This window comes from Aquarana catesbeiana, linkage group LG08 (genome assembly GCF_042186555.1).
Source record: "Aquarana catesbeiana isolate 2022-GZ linkage group LG08, ASM4218655v1, whole genome shotgun sequence".
Taxonomy (NCBI): Eukaryota; Metazoa; Chordata; class Amphibia; order Anura; family Ranidae; genus Aquarana; species Aquarana catesbeiana.
In genome coordinates this window covers 261,897,706-261,915,275 of record NC_133331.1, presented here as the reverse complement: position 1 = coordinate 261,915,275, position 17,570 = coordinate 261,897,706, and the positions used below count along the sequence as shown (strand labels likewise).

General features: G+C 43.0%; 1 protein-coding gene across 1 annotated transcript in view; it reads left to right on the top strand.

Moving 5' to 3' along the window:
* LOC141105371 (membrane-spanning 4-domains subfamily A member 4A-like) overlaps positions 1 to 17,570 on the top strand; it is a 119,006-nt gene that overhangs the window by 43,814 nt on the left and 57,622 nt on the right. Inside the window, exon 2 of the mRNA XM_073595238.1 lies at positions 8,835 to 8,914. Coding sequence (XP_073451339.1) covers positions 8,843 to 8,914 — 72 coding nt within the window. The 5' untranslated portion in view covers positions 8,835 to 8,842. The remainder of the gene's footprint in view (positions 1 to 8,834; positions 8,915 to 17,570) is intronic.

Here is a 17,570-nt window from a genome sequence, read left to right as displayed (position 1 = left end):
GACAGTTTAAATTGGCGACTTTCATGTTCATGGGCATAGTAATCGGTCATAGGAAACATTGTATTTAATTGGTAAACGAACAATGTTTTTGCCAGATACAGGGTTAACTACATTTGGTCATGATAATGTGTATTAAAAGAAGTTTGTTGTCTAGATGTGTTTGCAATTCCTTCTAGTTTCAAACTTGATTCAGTGTAATGTAAGAAGAGGACACTCAGCAGCTGTTTACACATCTTGACTCAGAGGCACTAGTGTGGGACACAAGAACAAACTTTTTAGGGTGTTTAGGAACTCTGCCCAAACAGACAATTTTACCCCACTTCCAAGCAATGTTTAATATTACTATTTCTGGCCTCAAATATCTGTGTGCTAAGTATACCTTTTGTTTCATTCTCATAGGGGAGAAAAGACTCAGGACGTCTGAGGACTCCAGGAACCCCCCCCCCCACCCCACCTCCTGAAGAAGGGGACCAGGAAACAACACAAGCTGAGGATGTGGAGGAAGGAGAGGTGGTGAAAATTGTCACCACAACAGGTGAGTGTCTGACACCACAGATTCAGGTAATAAATGTATGCCAGCATATTTATAGTATATGGTGTGTATTTTTTCTTTTAGGTGATGTGCATGTTGTTGAAGAACAAGCTCCTCATTTCACCACTGACAGTGTCCAAAGGCTTATCCAGGACCATGTATTGCAGTCAGGATTTAGACTTTATAAAGCAAAAAACACATGAGATTGAAGTCAAACTGAAGAATATAATTGATGTCCTAGGAAGAATATAAATACCCAAAAAAAGACACCTTTTTTTTGTTTTTAACAATTTTTTATGCATTTTAAAAGCCAAATTTTGAAGATGCACACAGTGTGTCAGCATGTGCTATCTGTCATGAGGGGATATCAATGTATGCGTTTTGTGGCTGCAACCCCTTCCTCGCAACTCAAGTAGCTGAGAGGAAGTGGTTGCACCCCCAAAACACGTCCATTGATCCCCCATGATGGGAGATAGCACATGTTGACATTAGGTATGGAATTAGGAGGAAAATCTCCAGTTTGACTCCCAATTTGTGTGCATCTTCAAAATTTGGCTTTTACAGGGGTGACATTACTCCATATGGCAATATCAACACATTTTGGACACTGAAAAACTGAAGGCAAAATCAGACATTATAATGTTGAACTTTGTAAGTTCCTGAGTTGTGTATGTTATGTTTTGAAACATGCCTGTTCATGTACCCTAAAAAAAAATCAAAGGTAAAACTTTAAGAAACCCATATTTTTTTTTTTCTTTTTTAAAAAGTTTTACAATGCACATGTTCATGTGCACGGATTAAAAGTTTTTATACTCAACAATGTGTGGCTTCTTCTTTCAATGCTCAATACCAGTTTTTGTATTAAGTTGGTGTTTAAAGTGACAATGGGTGCTATTTAATAATGGAAAAACCACTTGGCACTACAAGTGCACTAGGAGAACCTAGGAGACAGAAAAAAGAAACGCAAGCAGTAAATCTATCTGATAAAATGGAAATTTTATTAAAAATTGGCTGGCAAAGCAATGGCCCCTCTACCCGTAAAATATTGATAAAAAAAGCAGTGCAGCGCTCAGATGAAACTACTACTAAAACACAGAACCACAGAAAGTCTTATGCCCTGTACACACGGTCGGATTTTCCAATGGAAAATGTGTGATAGGACCTTGTTGTCGGAAATTCCGACCGTGTGTGGGCTCCATCACACATTTTCCATCGGAATTTCCGACACACAAAGTTTGAGAGCAGGCTATAAAATTTTCTGACAACAAAATCCGTTGTCGGAAATTCCGATCGTGTGTACACAAATCCGACGCACAAAGTGCCACGCATGCTCAGAATAAATTAAGAAACTAAAGCTACTGGCTACTGCCCCATTTATAGTCCCAAAGTACGTGTTTTATGTCACCGCGTTCAGAACGATCGGATTTTCCGACAACTTTGTGTGACCGTGTGTATGCAAGACAAGTTTGAGTCAACATCCGTCGGAAAAAATCCATGGATTTTGTTGTCGGAATGTCCGATCAATGTCAGACCGTGTGTACAGGGCATTAGAGTGTGAAGTTTCTTGAAGCAGAAAGGTGTCATCAGCTGATAAACCAACAGGAAGAAAGAAGACTCCTTGATAGTGAACAGGGTGCTTGAAAACTGTGCATCCACTTCAGTGTTGTCCACCACCAAAGGTACAGGCCGCTCACCTTAATGAATGGACCTCTGAACTAACAGATAGGTCATTCATGCAACCCCTTAACAAGGGTAATAGTAACAATTGAGAGGGCTGACTTCCTGTATGGTCCTTCAGTCGATCTCCACATTCGTTCGATAACCAAAAGTCACACTCTTAGGCATGCATTGTTCATGTAAAATTCAAATAAAAGAAATATAGTGCTCTCCGTTTGTATAAAAAACACTAATTTAATGAAGAAAAATATTACTCACAAACATGGCACTAAGTCCCAGTGCTTGGATACAAGACATGTAAAGTGCATATAGAACCAGGTAGGTGGCTGTACTGACATCACGTAGTCCCCAGCACGCGAGAGAATTAGTCACACTGGAGTAACCAATTCTTGGTTCATGAACTCCTCCCCACCCTGTTCATGGACTGGGCATGGGTCACAGTAAGAACCCCAACACCAAGCCCTCGCACAGCACGAACTCTACAACGAGGATGTACCCGCAACATGGCTTCAAAACGGTCGGCTGGTCAGAACGAACCAAACAGAAAGCACTGAAAAACAGCAAGGCCTGAAAGAACAAGCTGAAAATCAGAAACGAGCGGACAAGAACGCACTGATAATCAAATACGGTACTATAAATAGCACGCACTGACAAACAAATGCAAATCGGAAAGCACGAGTCTAAAAAGCGCGAATCGTCTCTCACCAAACTTCTACTAACCCGAGATAAACACAAGATTAGCAGAAGGAGCCCAAAGGGTGGCGCACTTGGTATTGAACTTCTCTTCTCTAGTCGTACGTGTTGTACCTCACCGCGTTCTTGGAGGTCGGAATTTGGTGTGACCGTGTGTATGTAAGACAAGCTTGAGCGGAATCCTGTCGGAAAAACCATCCAAGGCTTTTCTGACGAGAATTCCGATCGCGTGTACGTGGCATAACAGAGGAAAGAGCCAGTTTAAGAGAGGAGCAAAGGAAGGAGGCAGAGTGGAATGACTTTTCTCACACACTTTTATTGCCACTTTCTTTTTCATCCCATAAACACATTCATAGAATAAATTGGCACCTAAATAGAGTGTACACAAATGTTTATAGCAAATTAAAATTTCTTGTTGACGGAAGGACAGGAAAAAAAAAGTCCCTTTGTTAAGCAACTGTTCGTTAACTGTAAGATATCTTTATATTTAAATGTAAATTGTTTACTGTATGTTATATTTACATTTAACTTGTGCAAAAGTGTATAAAATGTCCCAGTTTATGGTATGCAGCACTCACTCAAAAAAAAAAGCTTTGTCTTGTTAAAAGCTTATTTACATACATTTTCTAAAGTCTCCCTAGTTGTACAAACCACTAATGACTGCTGAGAAGCATATTTTTTTCAGTATCTCATGACAAAGGTAGCCTTACTCAATAATAAAACAGAAAGTAGTTAAACTGCAATAAGGACAAAGCCATGACTTTATGAAAAAGTGTAGTATCTCATAGGACAATGATGGCGAACCTTGGCACCCCAGATGTTTTGGAACTACATTTCCCATGATGCTCAACTACACTGCAGAGTGCATGAGCATCATGGAAAATGTAGTTCCAAAACATCTGGGGTGCCAAGGTTCGCCATCACTGTCGTAGAAGTCTGTATAAGTCACGTATTGTATACATTGTGTAAAGGGGTCTTTAACCACTTCAGTATAGGGCATTTTAACCCCCTTCCCGCCCAAGCCAATTTTCAGTTTTCAATTTTTTAGTTTTCAGCGCTGTCGCACTTTGAATGACAATTGAGCGGTCATACAACACTGTACCCAAATGATCACCTCTGCGGTTTTTATTTTTTGCCCTATAAACAAAAGAAGGACAAGTTTGAAAAAAAAAACAAAAAAAAAACAATATTTTTTACTTTTTGCCATAATAAATATCCTAATTTAAAAAAAAAAAATTTCCTTAGTTTAGGCCAATATGTATTCTTCTACATATTTTTGGTAAAAAAATACAAATCACAATAAGCGTATATTTATTGGTTTGCGCAAAAGTTATAGCTTCTACAAAATAGGGGATAGTTTTATGGCATTTTTATTTATTTATTTATTTATTTTACTAGTAATGGCGGTGATCTGCAATTTTTATCTTGACGGTGTCAAAAGTGTCCGATCTGTCCGCCGCAATGTCACAATTTTGGGACCATTGGCATTTATATTGATTACTGTATAAATGTCACTGGCAGGGAAGGGGTTAACACTAGGGGGCGATCAAAGGGTTAACTGTGTGTCCTAGGGAGTGATTCTAACTGTAGGGGGCGGGGACTCACAAGGGGAGGAGACAGATCGGTGTTCCTCTGTACTGGGTACACATGATCGGTCTCCTCTCACCTGACAGGACGTGGATCTGTGTGTTTACACACACGGATCCACGGTCCTGCTCTGTTAACAGGCAATCGTGGATGCCCAGCGGACATTGCAGCCGCCAGGCATGCGCACCTGGTCCAGAGTGACGCGGCGGGGGCACCCCCCAGACGGCCGGGAAGCCCAGGACGTCATATGATGCCCACCCAGGATGGGCAATCCCTCCTGCGGACGTCATATGTCTATGTGCGGGATGTGAAGTGGTTAAGGGGGGTGTTATAAGTCTCCCGTAAGGAGTTAAAGTACATATATGGCCTGTGCTCTCTGGGATTGATGGATTTTCCTGATCCAGAGAGACCAAATTTATGTGCATTACATGGCGCAGCATGTTGTGGGCAACTGGAGATTGTCAAGTGGTGTCTTCTGTTTCTCATAAGTAGTCGATGGATTAAGATTTGACAAGAAGATGAGTTCTGGAAATCCTGGAAAAATTGGGTTTTGGCCCCAACTTCCTAGGAATTAGGGATGAGCCGAACACCCCCCTGTTCGGTTCGCAGAACATGCAAACAGGAAAAAAGTTTGCTCGAACACGCGAACACCGTTAAAGTCTATGGGACACGAACATGAATAATCAAAAGTGCTAATTTTAAAGGCTTATATGCAAGTTATTGTCATAAAAAGTGTTTGGGGACCCGGGTCCTGCCCCAGGGGACATGGATCAATGCAAAAAAAAGTTTTAAAAACGGCCGTTTTTTCAGGAGCAGTGATTTTAATAATACTTAAAGTCAAACAATAAAAGTGTAATATCCTTTAAATTTCGTAGCTGGGGGGTGTCTATAGTATGTCTGTAAAGGGGAGCATGTTTCCCGTGTTTAGAACAGTCTGACAGCAAAATGACATTTCGAAGGAAAAATTCCATTTAAAACTACCAGCGGCTATTGCATTGCCGACAATGCACATAGAAGTTCATTGATAAAAACGGCATGGGAATTCAACACAGGGAAACCCCGAACCAAAATTTAAAAAAAAAAATGACGTGGGAGTCCCCCTAAATTCCATACCAGGCCCTTTAGGTCTGGTATGGATATTAAGGGGAACCCCGGCCAACATTTTAAAAAAAAAATGACGTGGGGTTCCCCCTAAATTCCATACCAGACCCTGACCCTTTTGCTACGCCTTCTATATCTTTTCCGGTCCTTGTCTATCCCACTCAAGAAAACCCATCTACTCAAATTCCAATCTTAAGTAATGTGCTTTGTCTTGGGGGGGGGGGGGGGAAGACACCGTTGCTCTAAAGACATACTCTACCGGCTGTAGAGCCATGGAGGCCTTGCTCTCCCCAATTTATGGTGGTATTACCAAGCAGCGCAGTTAGTTCAAAATTCCATAGTCTACTCCTGAGGCCCAGAGCTGGACTGGGTTCTAATGGAGAGACAAGCAGTTCCTCATCACACTATTGACTGCCTACTTCTGGAGCCCTCCCAAACCCCCCGTCCTGGCGCCTACCCTTTCTCACTCCTTAGCTTTATGTGATCTCTTATACAAACATTCCTCTCTAGCCTCCAACACCCATCCACTAACACACTTATTTTATAATCCTAACCTTCCCCCAGGCACGAATATTAAAGCTTTAAAGGCCTCTTCAGAACAGGTCACTTTTTTAACTCCATGGGTCCCGATTCGACAGAGTATTGTGTAAGCAAACTCGACATGCGCTCAGAGAAATTTAGATTATCCCAAATTTCAAACTTCTTACACACTATCTGGCCCAACAAACCAGATCCCCTGAGACTTACAGCCTATGAACAATGGTGCTAAAATATCAAGGATCAGAGGGGTGTGGGGGATTTCATAATTTACTCTTCTCTGGCGGGAGCTCTGGACAAACTTTCCTACGCTCGGAGCTGGGAACCTGACTTTGAAGAAGAGTGGGACCCAGATACGTGGTTTCAATGTTTTCAACGTTCTAATGCCGCGTACACACGAGCGGACTTTCTATCCTACTTGGTCCGGCACACTTTCCGACGGACTTTGTCCGCCAGGTGCGCCGGACTTTAAAACGAACGGACTTGCCCACACACGCCGGGATTTTCCGGCGGGCTAAGTCCGCCCGTCTTTCCGACGGACTTTCGCCGGAGTTCCGGCGGACTTTCAGAATGAACGGACTTGCCCACACACGGACAAGTCCGTTCATTTTGAACGTGACTCAGGTGCGACGGGACTAGAAAAGGATGTCAATCTTGCCGCTTTTATCGGCTAGATTGACACCTTGCGAGCCCCGTCGCGGGGCATACCAGGCCCTTAGGTCTGGTATGGATTATAAAGGGGAACCCCGCTACGCCGAAAAAACGGCGTGGGGTCCCCCTAAAATCCATACCAGACCCCGATCCGAGCACGCAGCCTGGCCGGTCAGGAAAGGGGGTGGGGACGAGCGAGCGCCCCCCCCCCTCCTGAACCGTACCAGGCCGCATGCCCTCAACATGGGGGGTGGGTGCTTTGGGGGAGGGGGGCGCCCTGCGCCCCCCCCCCCAAAGCACCTTGTCCCCATGTTGATGAGGACAAGGGCCTCTTCCCGACAACCCTGGCCGTTGGTTGTCGGGGTCTGCGGGCGGGGGCTTATCGGAATCTGGGAGCCCCCTTTAATAAGTTTTTTCGGCGTAGCGGGGTTCCCCTTTATAATCCATACCAGACCTAAGGGCCTGGTATGCCCCGCGCTCGCCGCAATAGGAAGATTTGTTTTTCCTATTGCAGCGAGCGCGAGATGCAATACCATCCCCTCGTGTCGTATTTGGTCTGTCGGACCAGCCTACACACGAGCGGGCTTTCCGTCGGACCAGCACACACACGAGCGGACTTTCCGCCCGAAACTGAGTCCGACGGAAAGATTTCAAACATGTTTGAAATCTAGGTCCGGCGGGCTTTTGGGAAGAAGTCCGCCGGAAAAGTCCGCCGCCGCCCACACACGGGCGGATTGTCCGGCACACTCTGGTCCGCCGGACCAAGTATGCCGGAAAGTCCGACCGTGTGTACGCGGCATAAGAAAAGCATCATGAACATTTCTTTGATAGAGGCAAATGTTAAAATCTTTACTAGATGGTATCGGGTTCTCACTAGACTAGTAAGAATTTTCCCAGATTCTTCTTCCTTGTGTTTCTGAGGTTGTAACCACCTAAGCTCAATGTTTCACGCATAGTGGGCTTGTCCCCATATTAGGAGTTTCTGGAATAAATTTTTTCAATGGGATAAGGCTCACTCACAGAAAACCACTTTGTGCCATCCAGTACATGGCGCTCACTCACATCGGCCAGAGGAGCATCGCCTCTCACGCCTGCAGCTGTAGATCCCGTGTCCCAAGAAGCCCCAGCTTTTTGGATTACATGTCCCACAATCCCCTGCTTTCAGTAGTGGTCTCTCTCTGCAATCAGGAAGTCATGTCATAATCCCCATGCTGGGCACTAGAGGGAACAATGCTCAATGCAATCTTCATTAAGTAATGTGCCATGATGGCAAAAGCGATATAGCCAGAACTTAGCTACATCAGTGAACAGCTGTGTTATGGGGGGGGTGTCAGGACAAGTCTGATCTTTGAAGGAAAGTGGACAGAGTTTCCATCACATAGAGAACTGACCGTGGTGTATTCTCCAGCTTAGTGTGGTCAGTTGTTTTTAATAGAAAAACAGGGGGCCTGACAGGAACATCAGGGATTTCACACAAAGAAAGCAATACAAAGAACAGGAGACTTCTTCACACAAGTGCGTGGTACAGCAGACACATAAAGAATATGTAAATTCAACATTTCAAATTCTTGATAAGAGAGAATGTGATGGGAATATACAAATCTTTCAAGGCTGACTGTAGTATCGAAAGGAACTAATGGATTTGGATGAGAAGTAGTTTATCCTTTAACAGTAAAGAACCCCTTTACGTAGTTTGAGTAGTAAAGATGTGGAACTCCCTACCACAGTGTGTGGTGTCAGCAGGGAGTGTAGATAAATATAAAAAAACTATTCGATGTGTTTCTTAGTGAACACAACATACAAGGATATGAGGATTTGTAGCAAAAAACAAAACCACACACATTGAACTGGATGGATCGGTGTCATTATTCATCCTCATCAACTATGTAGGATGACAAGCTTCTGCTAGGGCAGATGATTGGAACACTTTTTTTAAATTGAATAATCTGAACATATTAATGCGAGAACACAAATACTGTTATAATGCAGCATTTTCACTCTTAGAAATCTGTCAACCTATTTCATTAGTTCTCTTTATGGTTTCCTTTCCTCCTAGGTTTCACCATGAATACCTCAATGCACAGTTCACTGCTTTTTCACCAAACGTTCCTAAAAGGCAAACCAAAAGCTCTTGGGGTAAGTGCAATTTCAGGTAAGGTTAACGTGTTTACAAAGATATTTGTTATTAACAAAAAAACGTGCTATACTGCTCTGTGCAATGGTTTTGCAGAAAGCAGCCCCGATCTTCCTCTTCTTGGGTCCTCCACCAGCGCTCTGCCCCCCCCCCCCGCGTGCCCCCATAGCAAGCGGCTTGCTATGGGCATACTCTTGCGTGCTTGCTCCTAAACCTCATTCTCTGTGTCCATAAGCCCTGTCCCAGAGCCCCACTCTCTGTGCCCATAAGTCCGGCTCCCTCCTCACTGGCTGTAATTGCCTGCAGCATGATCCAATGACTCCTGTGGCTGCATCTCAGCCAACGAGGAGGGAGAGACCCGGGAGAGCCGCTGCTCTCATGCACATCCCTGGATCAACATTGGGCTTAGGTAAATATTTGGGGGGGCTAAGCTGCACATTAAATGTAGCCCCCCCCCCCCCATTAAAGGTAGAATGCATAAAGGTAAAAAAACCTTCTGCCTTTAGAACTACTTTAATATATATGGTCACCCTAACGATTTCAGATCATAATGCACGGCACAGTTACTATGTGTTATTGCAGCATATGTCAACACGTTACACCCTAATGCAGCACAATCCACTTGAGTTGTCTGCTTGTTGTTGTGCACTATATAAAATACATGCCAAAGCCAGAGTAAACCTATTTGAAGAGACCTTGCTTTGTGCACTGGTCCAAATCATTTGGTGGAGGGGAGATTATGATGTAGGGTTGTTTTTCAGTGGTTGGGCTTGGCCCCCTAGTGCCAGTGAAGGGAACTCTTAATGCAGAGTTCCAACTGTTAAATTTTTTTTTTTGATGAATATCTTTTTTTTTTTTAATCTTATTAATAGCACTCACATTTCTTTGATGAATCGCTGCTCGATTGCCGATTTAATAGAGGAAGATATGTTATATTGCTCGTTATTGGCAATTTCCATCTTGCTTGTGGGCATGTGAAGCCCACAAGCACTATCTTCCAGGATCAGGTGCAGCTGAGCGACCAGCATGCACCGCCCGTTCTCGCGCATGTGCGGTATGTACGGCTCACAGCGCCGCACACTTCTGACGTTTCCATCACAACGGGCGCCATCGTCTGAAGTGCCCACCCCATTGTGATGGCAATGAAGCCCTCGGCTTCGGGAAGTGAGGTCAGGTGCCAAGGAGAGGAAGAGGCAGATTACAAGACAACCCTTAGCAACAGACAAAACATTTGGAAAAAAAAATTTTTTTTATTCACGTTTTTGTTTCTTAGGTCTAATGCTGCTGAATAATGCAAAGTTAATTTAATGGGTGGAACTCCGCTTTAAGGCATCAGTAATCCAAGACATTTTAGACAATTTCATGCTCCCAACTTTGTGGGAATATTTTGGGGATGGCCCCTTCTTGTTCCAACATGACTGCGCACCAGTGCACAAATCAAGGTCCATAAAGACACAGATGAGCGAGTTTGGGCTGGAGGAACTTGACTGGCCTGAACAGAGTTCTGATCTCAAGCCATTAGAACACCTTTGGGATGAATCAGAGTGGAGATCGTGAGCCAGGCCTTCTCGGTCACATTAGTGCCTGATCTCACAAATGCGCTTCTGGAAGAATGGTCAAACATTCCCATAGACATACTCGTAAACCTTGTGGACAGCCTTCTCAAAAGAGTAGAAGCTGTTATAGCTGTAAAGGGTGGACCAACTCAATATTGAACCCTATGGACTAAGACTGGGATGCCATTAAAGTGCATGTGTGTGTAAAGGCAAGCGTAGCAATACTTTTGACAATATAGTGTATGTACCTATTGGACTATTGTCTGTGTATTTCTTTTGTAGCCTCTTTTTTCAATAAAAAATTTGAACAAATCCCCCCCCCCCCCCAAAAAAAAAATAAAAATAAAATAAATGTACAGAATAGAATTGCTCAGCGAAAGGCATGATATAGAAATGGACAATACCCGTAATGCAATGTAATACATGTGTAATATTTGCTGAGTTGCTGGCACATTCGTAAAACACAGTATAAATGTTTCTCACGGTGCTATATGTATATGTAAACAAAGGAAATCAATAAAAAAAAGCTGTGCTCTGTAATGTGTTCCCACACCCAATTGAAAATAAACAAATTAAAAGTGGAGCACTCCCTTTCTTGCAATATACAGTGCATCCGGAAAGTTTTCACAGTGCTTCACTTTTTCCACATTTTAAATCCTTGCAAATGTATTAAAAAAAGTATTCATGGTCATTGCCATGACACTCAAAATTATACTCAGGTGCATCCTGTTTCCACTGTTCATCCTTGAGATGCTTCTACAACTTGATTGAAGTCCACTTGCGGTAAATTCAGTTGATTGGACATGATTTGGAAAGACACACAACTGTCTATATAAGGTCCCACAGTTAACATTGAATGTCAGAGCACAAACCAAGCCATGAAGTCCAAGGAATTGTCTGTAAAACTCAGAGACAGGATTGTATCAAGGCACAGATCTGGGGAAGGGTTCAGAAAAATTTCTGCAGCATGGAAGGTCCCAATAAGCACAGTGGCCTCCATCATCTGTAAATGGAAGACGTTTGGAACCACCAGGACACTTCCTAGAGTGGGCCTCCAGGCCAAACAGAGTGATTGGACCTTGGTCAGGGAGGTGACCGAGAACACGATGGTCACTCTGACAGAGCTCCAGCATTTCTCTGTGGAGAGAAGAGAACTTTCCAGAAGAACAACCATCTCTGTAGCACTCCATCATTCAGGCCTGTATGGTAGAGTGGCCAGAAGGAAGCCACTCCTCAGTTAAAGGCACATGACAGCCCGCCTGGAGTTTGCCAAAAGGCACCTGAAGGACTTTAAGACCATGAGAAACAAAATTCTCTGGTTGGGTGAAACAAAAATTGAACTATTTGGCCTGAATGGCAAGAATCATGTCCGGAGGAAACCAGTCACCGCTCATCACCTGGCCAATACCATCCCTATAGTGAAGCATGGTGGTGGCAGCATCATGCTGTGGGGATGTCTTTTAGCGGCAGGACCTGTGATACTAGTCAGGATCTAAGGAAAGATAAATGCAGCACTGTACAGAGACATCCTTGATGAAAACCTGCTCCAGAGCGCTCTGGACCTCAGACTGGGGCAAAGGCTCATTTTCCAACAGGACATCGACCCCAAGCATACAGCCAAGATAACAAAGGAGTGGCTATGGCCTGAGTGGCCCAGCCAGAGACCAGACTTGAACTCCAATGATCATCTCTGTAGAGATCTGAAAATTACTGTGCATCAACGCTCCCCATCCAACCTGATGGAGCCTGACAGGTCCTGCAAATAAATTCTTCTTTGAGGAAAAACTGCCCAAAAAAAGGAGTGCCAAGCTTGTAGCATCATACTCAAAAGGACTTGAGGGTGTAATTGGTGCCAAAGGTGCTTCAACAAAGTATTGAGCAAAGGCTGTGAAAACTTCTGTACATGTGAATTTTTTCCTTTGAAATCTTTGCAAATGTATTAAAAATATAAAAACAAACTTCTTTCACGTTATCATTATGGGGTATTGTATATAGGCAATAATGAATCAATTAAATTAGATAAATATATAAATACACAATTATAAATATATAAATATATAAAGTGTCTCTTCAGTATTGCAGCAGCGCTGTGCACGCCAATTAAAGAGGGTCTCTTTCTTAATCTATTTCAGAAAGTTCAAACACGGATCTGATAGCCAGAGTCCCACCAATAAATAATCAAGATGTATTCTGTGAGGGTAGAAATCCTTTCACCAGCCGCACATACACCGTTAGAATATTGTACTAAGCGCAGAGCATTGTTGTTTTTTTGGGACGGGCATATACAACATACATTCATTATGGGGTATTGTTTGTGGAATTTTGAGTGAAAATAAATAATTTAACTGATTTTGGAAAAAGGCTGTAATATAACAAATTGTGGAAAAAGTCAGGGCTTTTTTTCTCAAACAATAGGTGCTGGAACTCAACCACGACCCCCCAAAACCCTTCCCCCCACACACCCTCCAAATGACATCAAATAGTGGGTATGGTCATATTTCACAAACAGTAAAAGGGTCTTAAAGGGGGATTAAATATCAGGATTGCATTACATACAGAGTGTAAAGTTCATGGGGGTTACACACAGAGTGCAGAGCTGTCACTTGTAAACAAAGAAGTCTGGTTTCTGTGTTTACAAGTGATTGTGGTGAGCAGGCACCAAAGGGTCTGAGCCAGAGGTGGTGGAACTGAGTTCCACCAAGTTCCCCCTGAAAAAAAGCCCTGGAAAAAGTAAAGAGCTATGAATACTTTCAAGATGCATTGTATAAGCAATGGTGTAACCCTTTACTGATGTATTAGCAAACTATAGGAAATCTAAAAGAAAATCACAAGTGACTATGCAAACCTACAGTAAAAGCCAAAATTGCATAGAAAAACCTGTATGTAAATATGACACTGTGCAGGTAACGCCAAGGCATCAGAATACAATAAAAAAAATATTAGCAAAGATCAAATATGTATTAAACCACTTGCCGACTGGCTCACGCTAATATAAGTCGGCAAAGTGGCACGGGTGCACAAAACGACGTATCCATACGTTGCGGCGATGTCCGCCGGTGGCCCGCGATCGTGGCATGGAGAGACAGAATGGGGAGATTCCTATGTAAACAAGGCATTTCCCTGTTCTGCCTAGCAACATGACAGGGATCTACTGCTCCCAGTGATGGGGACCAGTGATCTCTGTCATGTTCTAGTGAGCCCATCCCCCCTACAGTTAGAACATGCTGAGGGAACACAGTTAACCCCTTGACCGTCCCCTAGTGTTTAACCCCTTTCCCTGCCAGTGACATTTACACAGTAATCAGTCCATTTTTATAGCACTGATCGCTGAATAAATGCCAGTGGTCCCAAAATAGTGTCAAAAGTGTCCGATCTGTCCGCCGCATTGTCGCAGTCACAATAAAAATTGCAGATCGCCACCATTACTAATTATGAAAAATGTAAAAAAAAAATAAAAATGCCATAAATCTATTCCCTATTTTGTAGACGCGATAACTTTTGCGCAAACCAATCAGTATATGATTATTGCGATTTTTTACCAAAAATATGTAGAATACATATTGGCCTAAACTGTGGAAGAAATTCTTTTTTTATATATTTTTTGGGGGTATTTATTATAGGAAAAAGTAAAAAATATAGCTTTTTTTTTTCAAAATTGTCGTTCTTTTTTTGTTTATAGAGCAAAAAATAAAAAATGCAGAGGTGATCAAATACCACTAAAAGAAAGCTCTATTTGTGGGAAAAAATGACATCAATTTTGTTTGGGTACAATGTCGCACGACCGTGCAATTGTCAGTTAAAGCGACGCAGTGCCTTATGGTCAGGAAGGGGGTAAATCCTTCCGGGGCTGAAGTGGTTAATTGCAAATACCCTATAGTGAAATCATAAAATCGAAGTTCCATAGAATAAGTGAATAGACAAACATCCAATATATATATATATATATATATATATATATATATATATATATATATATATATATATATATATACTGTACACATACAATTTGGGCTATATGTGAATTAGTGGTGGAAACCCTTGCATGAAAGCTTTCAAAGTCTTTATCCTTTTAATATATACATTCCATCAATCTCTTTGTGATAGTCTGTATGAGCAATAAAATCTCTTAACACTTGTATCCTACTGTGTTTCATGTCTTAAGACCACATGAACTGCCACTAATCTACATATGCACTCATCTTCCACTTAGACCTGTGCAACTATGCACTTTGTATTGAAAACTTGTTATTGGGTGAATGCTCCTCAGCGATCAGGAGTATGGTCACAGGTGATTATAAGTAAGCCATCATAGTGCTTAATGGTATTAAAACCTCAAATGTTATTAAAAATGATAAAACTACACTCACATGTAAGAATGCACAATAATCTGTGGACATAGATAAAAGACTTGCCAAGGTTTGGGTGCATTGTCCCCTTAAGACCATCCAAATATTAGCATCACACTATATCAGGCTATTGGAGCTTCATTCCCTGTCTGGCATGATGACGTCACAGACTACCCCCCCCCAAATAGGGAAGTGCTTCACTTTTTTTTTTTTTTTTTTTATATTTTATATTTTGGTGTGATGTTGACTGAATGACACTGCGCACTGCTATTTTTATTTTTAGAAAAAAAATATTGTTTTGAAGCTGCAGGCATCATCCCAGTATCAAAACTTTCAGCCGGTGATTCCCTTTAATTTAGAAGTAATTTGAGTGGCTATAGAGCCACTGGATCACTTTTACAGGTGGCAGAAGGGGGTCCCCCCTCCGCCACCGCCACTGCCTTTCCCGGGCTTTCCTGTCCGATCAGCGGCATCCTGTGGAATGAACGGAGAGAGAAGAACTGATGTTGTTCCTTCCTCATCGCTTCTGATTTCTGATCTCAGAGAGAGGATTTTTTAATTTCTGGTTTTGGTTTAATGTTTACAAGCCATTCCTGCTTCAAGTTTGGTTTGATTAGATGCTTTATAGACCAGAGGAGACATCTGAGGTCTAATAGACCCCAGATGCCTCCATAAATAAATATTTGAAAAGTGTGGTGTGCATTTGTATTCAGCCCCCTTTACTCTGTTACCCTAACTAAAATCTAGTTGAACCAATTTCCTTCAGAAGTCACCTAATTAGTAAATAGAGTCCACCTGTGTGTAATTTATTCTCAGTATAAATACAGCTCTTCTGTGAAGCCCTCAGAGGATTGTTAGAGAATCTTAGTGAACAAATGGCATCATGAAGGCCAAGGAACACACCAGACAGGTCAGGGATAAAGTTGTGGAGAAGCGTTATCAGGATTAGGTTATAAAAAAAATATCCCAAGCTTTGAACATCTCACGAAGCACTGTTCAATCCACCATCAGAAAATGGAAAGAGGATAGCACAACTGCAAACCTACCAAGACTTGGCCATCCACCTAAACTGACAGGCTGGACAAGGAGAACATTAATCAGAGAAGCAGCCAAGAGGCCCATGGTAACTCTGAAGAAACTGCAGAGATCCACAGCTCAGGTGGGAAAATCTGTCCACAGGACAACTATTAGTCATGCACTCCACAAATCTGGCCTTTATGGAAGAGTGGCAAGAAGAAAGCCATTGTTGAAAGAAAGCCAAACATATGGAAGAAGGTGCAATGGTCAGATGAGACCAGAATTTTACTGTTTGGCCTAAAAGCAAAATGCTATGTGTGACGGAAAACTAACACTGCACATCACCCTGAACACACCATCCCCACAGTGAAACATGGTGGTGGCAGCATCATGTTGTGGGGATGCTTTTCTTCAGCAGGGACAGGGAAGCTGGTCAGAGTTGATGGGAAGATGGATGGGGCCAAATACAGGGCAATCTTAGAAGAAAACCTGTAATGCCCTGTATACACGATAGGATTTTCCGACAACAAAACAGTGGATTTTTTTCCGAAGGATGTTGGCTCAAACTTGTCTTGCATACACACGGTCACACAAATGTTGTCGGAAATTCCGAACGTCAAGAACGCGGTGACATACAACACATACAACAAGCCAAGAAAAATGAAGTTCAGTAGCCAGTGCTGCTCTTCTGCTTGATCCTGAGCATGCGTGGAACTTTTGTGCGTCGGAATTGTGTACACACGCTCAGAATTTCCGACAAAATGATAAACATTTGTTGGCGGAAATTCCGACAGCAAATGTCCGATGGAGCATACACATGGTCGGACTTTCGGACAACAAACAAGCTCACATCGAACATTTCCCGTCGGAAATTCTGACCGTGTGTACGCGGCATTAGAGTCTGCAAAAGACTTGCGACTAGGGCGGAGGTTCACCTTCCAGCAGGACAACGACCCTAAACATACAGCCAGAGCTACAATGGAATTGTTTAGATCACAGCATATTCATGTGTTAGAATGGCTCAGTCAAAGTCCAGACCTAAATCCAATGGAAAATCTTTGACAAGACTTGAAAATTGAGTCCCGATCATCTTCAAGTTTCTTCAGAGACTCCAAACGGAAGCGGTCGAAGTGGTGGTGATAGCCACTTACTGGCCGAACAGGTCATGATTTCCCCTCCTGATCCAGCTCAGCTTCCGAGACCCAGTGCCTCTCCCTCCCAGGCCTGACCTTCTCTATCAGGGAGCAGTTCTGCACCCTTGTCCGGCGATATTGAGACTGATGGTCTGGTTCTTAAAAGGGAGAGGCTGGAATCCCTCGGATGCGCTTCAGGAGTGATTTCCAGCCTCATGAACTTGAGGAAGGCGAGCACCACTAAGATTTATGGAAGAATATGGGCCAAATGCGTAGGATTCACATCCTCTACGGGTAGTTCGTTCAGAGATCCAGGAGTGCAGGATATTCTGCGTTTCCTCCAGTCCGGCCTAGATCTGTCTCTGTCCATCAGCTCCCTAAGGGTCCAGGTCTCATCCTTGTCGGCCTTCTCCGGAACATCATGGGTAGCTCTAATCTCGCAGTTCTTCCATGGGGCGTCAAGACTTAGGCCCCAAAGAAGACTAAGATTCCCTAAATGGTATCTTCCCCTTGTTCTTGACTCACTGTCTGACTCCAGTACCTCAGATTCCACTCCGCTTTCTGTCAACGACCTTTCTGCAAAAGTGGCCTTCCTATTTGCGATCA